The 6,823-nt window shown below is 50.6% G+C and overlaps 2 protein-coding genes across 2 annotated transcripts; one reads left to right on the forward strand and one right to left on the reverse strand.

Annotated features, from left to right (window-relative positions):
* Positions 1-1,781: 1,781 nt before the first annotated feature.
* Positions 1,782-3,629, reverse strand: LOC123479726 (small nuclear ribonucleoprotein E-like). Its single transcript, XM_045195321.2, has one exon. The coding sequence runs from the start codon at positions 2,209-2,211 to the stop codon at positions 1,933-1,935; it is 279 nt and encodes a 92-aa protein (XP_045051256.1). The 5' UTR covers positions 2,212-3,629; the 3' UTR covers positions 1,782-1,932.
* Positions 3,630-5,035: 1,406 nt separating this feature from the next.
* Positions 5,036-6,598, forward strand: LOC112304817 (apoptosis-associated speck-like protein containing a CARD). The gene is given in 3 exon segments (XM_045195320.2): positions 5,036-5,365; positions 5,367-5,584; positions 6,285-6,598. Coding segments are annotated over 3 exon segments (531 nt in total). The 5' UTR covers positions 5,036-5,312; the 3' UTR covers positions 6,545-6,598.
* Positions 6,599-6,823: the final 225 nt, after the last annotated feature.

Here is a 6,823-nt window from a genome sequence, read left to right on the forward strand (position 1 = left end):
TGAGACACAAAGAGATTAAATTACTTGCCCAATGTCCTGGCAGTCTCTGGTCCTTCTGGCTCCAGCAATCAAAGGGTTACTTTTGTTGGGTGGAGGGTCACACCCAGGAAGCATCTTACCACCAACTGCTCTGGCTCTGGTCCAGGGGGCAAGGGTGGGCCTGAGGGAAGACTGGAGGTTCTTTCCTGCCAGTGGTCTAAGCTCAGAGCTCTGAGACTTCCTGCAGAAACGGGGGCCAAGGGAGACATTAGAGCTGCCCAAGGCCCCTATTCCCCACTTTCCCGGGGGAAACCACCCTGGCAATCTCCAGGAATGAATGGACTCTACTTCTACCTCCCTGAGGGACCCGGGGCAACCTTCTGCCCTTTTCAGTGAGGTGAGCGCACCAGTGACACAGGATGCAGACCCCAGAGAGGCGCTGTGACCTCCCAAGGCACACAGCTAAGAGGTAGAGGGTCTAGGAATCAAATCTGTGTGGGTCTGACCCCCCTTGTTTCCTGCTTTACCCACTCTCCCACAATCTTCTGAATGTGCTTTATACATTCTAAAACATTCTGTAAAAGGTAGGAAGTTTTCAATCATTACTATTATTGCAATATCTGTCTTCCTAAGCGTGTTTGTGGACCGTCTGGAGGAGGCATGAATTTCCACATTCATAATCCCTCCAAGCAATTTGTTGATATTTGAGGACATTGCGACTATTTTCTTTTTGTAGAGAATAAAGTTTTTACTCACTCTTCAAGAAAGGAGAGGGGTATGGTGTGAAGAGATACACCAACAAACACTGGGACTTTTAATATGTTGCTTGGAATTTGGGCCTAAGAGTCAGATGGACATGGGTTCAATCTGTGTTTTCTCAGTTATTACCAGGATAGGCTTTCAGAGTAATTTCTGAAAACCTGTTTTCTCCTCTGTAAAGTGGGATAAACACACATACCTCGTGGGGCTCATTCAGAATATTAAATGACATTATGAATGTTAAGTGCTTAGCAGAGTGCCTAGAACATAGTAAATTCAAAAAAAAAGAAAGCTGTTGTTACTATTATTCATCTTCCACCAGCACTTATTCGTGGGGTTGGGCACGTAGTAGATCTTCATACAGGTTTTTAGAATAAAATAGAGTCTCCAGAATCCTCGTGTCCTTCTGAGTTCCGAGTCTACAATGTTCACACAGAGCACAGCCACCTATCAGAAGGTGTAAGTTGTTCCCACTGAGCTCCATCCATCCTGAAACCACTGCAGGAGTGAGGCTTCCAGTCCCAGGAGAGGAAAGGCTGCATGTCCCAGGCCCCTTGTCCCTTGTCTCCCTGCAACATCACACCAAAGTTTACCACTTGCTCTGAGCGGTGAACTTGCAGTGTCAGGTGAAGACCATGTCTTCCATGTCTCGGTCCAAATGGGCGCAGTAGGAATGTGACTGGGGTTGATGCCAGGGGCAAGCTTGGCCCAAAAGGAGGGATCCTGGGTGGCGATGTGCAGGAATGAGGGAAGAGGCGCGGTGTCACACCACTGTGACATGTCCTCAGCTCCCTCAGCCCCCTCACCCCCAGGGAGCCGGCTGTGAGAAGCCCACCTTCTCCTCCTAGTCACGACACACATTCCCCTAAGTGCAATTCCCTGCAGCCCCGAAGGTCCGGTTGAAATGTGTTACCTTGGTTTTACTGAAAGCCAAGGCCGCCCCACCCAAACAAGCGTTCACGTGATGCAGTCGATGGCCACGTGGCCGAAGGGATCTCTGCTCTGTGTAAGGGTTGAATTGGGCAATCTTTTTTTTTAATAAAAACAATCACATAGCATTTATTGTTATCTGGTAATAACAAAAGGGTAATCAAAACAATATGAATAAATGTTCAAGGACTACTCACAACAAAGAACACCTAAAAAATACAAACTGTATTGCTTCTCAACAATTTTTCACTTCATTAGTCATTTCTAATTGGAGACACTTTGGAGGAGAGTACTATTATCTCCTTTTATCATGATCTGACCTAGTTGTTTTCTTGACTTTGTTTTAGAATGAATCTCTTCTGCATCATCTAATACAAGGCTCGCGTATTCATCAAAACCAATGATACAGCCCTCTATCCGCATATTCACTTGCTCACAGAGCCACACCTGAGTCTGACATCTATTTTGCAAGTATCTGAAGATGAGGTTGATGGGCTGCACCATCACCTTCTGCACTTGGTGGCCCCAGCTACGGCACGCCATGGTGGAAGCTGACGAAAGACCATGCTAAGCTACACACTATGTCAAAAAGCTTCTTCTGGAACAAAGCCTGGGCAATCAATTCTTAAATTGCATGGCTCAAAGACACAAAGCTTCTAAGATTCTAATGTAAAAAGAGCAGGTTTTTATGGTTCTAGATTCTAGGATTCTTTTGCCATTGCATAAAGGCTTATCAAGACTGAGTCTGTGCCAAGCCCTGCGCTGGGTGCTGTGGACCAGAAAGGGGCCTCAAGGAGCTCAGTCTGGTGGGGAAAGTAGAGAGAATGGGCACACTGTGTGATAAACACTGCAGTAGAGGCATAGGAGGGGCATCCTGCGGACCTGGACAAGCAATAACTCATTTTGCACAGAGAGGACAGAAAAGTCAACAGGGAAGAGTGGGCAGAGGTTAGACAGACAAGCTATGTGACCCCTCAGCTACACAGCCTTGGGCAAGTCCTTTAACCTGAGCCTCACTCAGTCTTCTCATTTGTGAAATGGGGCTACTGTTCCGTATTCCATAGTGATTGTTGTAAGGCTGAGAAATAACGCACATGAAGGATGACATGTGCGTCCAAAGAGGGGCTCCAATGTTTATTATTTCTCAGAAAAAGTGATCCTTGATGAATGCTGGAGCACAGGCAGAAACCCGAAAAGCAGACCAGGAAGAAAACAAAGCCAAGCAGAGAGCAAGTACCACATGTGCAGAGGCCCAGAGGCCACCATTGGAGAAGGTGCTGCTGAGGAGGTTGGCAAAGGCCTGAAGGCCAAACCAAGGAGCTTGACTTGACTCTGGGGCACTGAGAGTCATAGCAGGTTTCTGAGCAGGGGAGGGACAGGACCAATGTGTGGGCTGGGAAGATGTGGCCTTCTGGCCACCGTGCACAAAAGGAGCTGGAGATTCTGGAAGAATGAAGACCAGTGAAGATGCACAGTAATAAACAGCCACGAGCCAGGTAACACCGGCTGTGCGGCCAGAAGTGCTACCCATGGTGAGGATGCGGGCACATAGTACCACCCAGCCCGTGTGGGGCAACACCCACAATGATGGGAGAGGGCCCTGCTATCCTTCTGGAAGCTCTTAACTACAATGTGCTGCGGGTAACACAGCCCCATTCATTCCTTCATTCAGTAAACCTTCACTGAACATCTACTGTGCACCATGCAGTCTCTTCATGCTGGGGCTTCAGCAGCGAACAAGACAGTGTCCCTGCACTCACGAAACTCACATTCTGGTGGGGGTGGGTGCCCAATAAATAAATGAATAAATGTAGAGTATGTCAGGATCACATCACTACAAGGACTGGTGATTGCTACACCCCACATGAGCGGGAAAAATGAAGGATTCCCAATACCCACCTAGGAAGGACAGCCAGGATTCAAACTAGGGACTGTACAGCTTCAAGTCCACCGTCCTTCAGCTCCTGGAAGCTGCCTCCCTTTGAACAGCTAATATGTAAAGCTTACCTCCCAGTTACTGGTATCCTCCCTTGAGCCACAAGGCCCATTCACAAAGATTTACTGAGCACTTACTATAGGCTGAGCACTGTTCTGGATGCTGTGAATATAACAATGCTGTGGACAGGCATGATTTACAAGCTGACAGGGAAGGCTGCTGCTAAATACACAGTTAGTTACAATTTAGTCACAATTGCTATGAGTAGCTACCAATAAGTAGCAGGTGTTTGGAATTACTCTGGAAGGGATTCTAAACCTGGTCTCTCTGAGGAAGTGACATTTAACTTGAGACCTAAAGTCTCAAGAGTTTGTCAGGCAAAGAGTGAGGGAACAGATTTCCAGTTTAAGGGAACAGCATGGGCAAAGCCTTAAAGAAGCACAGGAGCCTGGCACACCTGGGGAACTGAGAGGCGAGTGTGCTTGGAACTCAGAGATGGAGGAGGGAGAGTAGATTGGTGCAAGACAAGGCGTGCGATCCACAGAGCCAGATCAAGAGGGCCTTCCCAGCCATGTCTAAGAGCAAGTTGAGGATCCTGGGCACAGTGTGGGCTCCAATCCCCCCCCCCCTCCCGTGTACCTTTCACCTGCTCTTCTGGGTCAAGTCCCCTGGGCCTGGGGTGACTCTCCACCCATGACTTTCCCTCCAGTCAAGAATTTTTTCAACCATTTTAAGTGTCTCTTATCATGTCCCCCAAAAATTCTCCTGGGACCAAATCCTGGCTCTCCCAGGAAGCATTTGGCAAGGTTTCAGGAACCACCAGGTAGCCCATGTTATGCTGGAATATTTCCTAAATGGATGAGCCAGTGTTATCCCTACTTTACAGGTAAGGAACCTGAGGCTGAGACACAAAGCACACACACTATTCATCACCCTTTGCTTTTGCTCTGTTTTTTAAAGATTTTGTTTATTCATTTATTTTAGAGGGGAAGGGAGGGAGAGAAACTGATGTGTCAGATACAGTGGTTGCCTCTCGCTTGCCCCTGAGGACCTGGCCTGCAACCCAGGCATATGCCGAGACTAGGAATCGAGTAAGTGACCTTTTGGTTGGCAGGTTGGCACTGAGTCAACTGAGCCACACCAGCCAGGGTTTCATCTCCCTTTTTTTTTTACAATTCATTTCTCCCCAACATGTGGAACTGGAGGAGCTACAAGGTTCTGGCTGTTAAGATTCTGATTTTATGATCCCATGACATGCATGAGAGGATGCTAAGGTTCAGGAAATGGTGATTTCAGGGCTCTAAAATTCCAAGATTCTGATCCTTGGCACTCCCGTGAACTGGGTCCCTACTCTGTGCTAGCTAGTGCAAGCCTGGAGTCCCAGTCACCCATTAGCCCTTCTCCACCTGGTCCCACCTTCTGGACCAGCTGTAGGATGGGTTCCTGGTGCCTGGCTCTCATCTTGCCCAATGGCCAAGGAACTGACCTGAGGATGGGGTGGGGAAGATGCCAGAAGAGGGTCGGGACAGGGGACCAACATGGTAGTTTGGGACAATCGGACCCACGCCTAGGGCAAAGGGCTGGGGCAGAGGCAGGTGTCCGGAAAAGGCAGGGGGGGCGGGGAGGGGGGATACAGGTCCTGCGCCCAAGAGCAGAACTTCCTGGTCGGCAGATACCGGGGTGAGGGGCAGCGGGGGGACCCGGAACCATGGGGTGCACGCGAGACACCATCCTCCACGCACTGGAGAACCTGACCGCCGACGGTTAAGAAGTTCAAGCTGAAGCTGCTTTCAGTGCCTCTGCGCGATGGCTACGGGCACATCCCGCGGGGGACACTGCAGTCCATGGACGCCGTGGACCTCACCGACAAGCTTGTCAGCTGCTACCTGGAAGCCTACAGCGCTGAGCTCACTGCCCAAGTGCTGCGGGGCATGGGCATGCTGGAGACCGCGGAGCGGCTGCAGGACATCACGAGCAAAGGTGAGCTAACCCCGCACACCCTCCAGAATCTCCTCCGTCCTCCGAGATCCCCTCGCGTACACCCAACCCCCAACCCGAACGTACACCCAACCCCCAACCCGAACGTTTGCCCCTTGGACTTTCACTTTGTTCCTCCTGCCCTCTAATGAAAACTCCTCCTGCTGGGAAGGGAGGCTTCCCGCGCTTGGTCCTGACGGGCTTCCTGACCAAAGGGCCCCTGACCCCCCGGGAGCCTGGAAAAAGAGAAAGGGAAGAGAACCACTTATTCCCTTACAGGCTCTGCAGCCGTGCCAGCTGCTATCAAAGCCCATACCCCGACCTCAGCTGCGACATCAGCTGAGGCCTTCATACCCAAACTCGCTTGGTCTGGGCACCTCACCAGCCCCATCCCACCACACCACACCCCTGCACAGCCTTGTCTGTTCCCGCAGCCAAGAGAACCAGGAGAGAGCAAGCCTGAGCAAACCCTTCCCACCCACATACCCACACACCCACACACCTCCTTGGGCCCAGCCTGGTTGAGGAGAGACCAAGTTATGCCGATCCCACTGTCTCTGGAGTCCTGGTGGGCTGCCCGCCTTGAGCCCCACCCCCTTAGGGTACACTCAGAGCAATTCTGAAGCAAGCAGTGTTAGCAGGGACAGGCTCCAGCACCCACCCTGGGTGCCAGCTCATCTGTTCTACTCCCTCCTGCCCCCAGGACCGCACTTTGTGGACCAGCACCGGGCAGCCCTCATTGCACGAGTCACAGACGTGGATGGTGTGGTGGATGCTCTGTACGGGAAGGTTCTGGCAGAGGAGCAGTACCAGGCTGTGCGGGCAGAGCCCACCAATCCAGGGAAGATGAGGAGGCTCTACAGCTTTGCTCCAGCCTGGGACCTGACCTGCAAAGACCTGCTCCTTAAGGCCCTGAAGAACACCCAACCCTACTTGGTGGCTGACCTGGAAAAAAAGAGCTGAGGCAACAGCTGGAACTCACAGGGGTTGGTGTGCTGAACGAATCAATTTTTTTAAATACACAGTACATTAAAAAAAGAAGTGTATACTTGTGTGGGTTTTTCCTGCTTCCAGCCTGGAATCACATTCAGAGCTAAGCTATGCATCTAAATGCCACAGCAGCTCAGGAGAAATTTTACTCAACTGCCATTCCTGGGCAGCAGGTTCCCAAACACTTCATCCTTCCTGACTCGGTCACCATGGATATTCTTTCAGTCACAATTTAGTGGCTCCTCCAATGCT

Source organism: Desmodus rotundus, chromosome 1 (assembly GCF_022682495.2).
Source record: "Desmodus rotundus isolate HL8 chromosome 1, HLdesRot8A.1, whole genome shotgun sequence".
In the NCBI taxonomy this organism is placed as follows: domain Eukaryota; kingdom Metazoa; phylum Chordata; class Mammalia; order Chiroptera; family Phyllostomidae; genus Desmodus; species Desmodus rotundus.

Bases quoted from the DNA above. Each gene is read 5' to 3' on its own strand.
- LOC123479726 (XM_045195321.2), bottom strand. From the start codon at position 2,211: ATGGCGTGCCGTAGCTGGGGCCACCAAGTGCAGAAGGTGATGGTGCAG.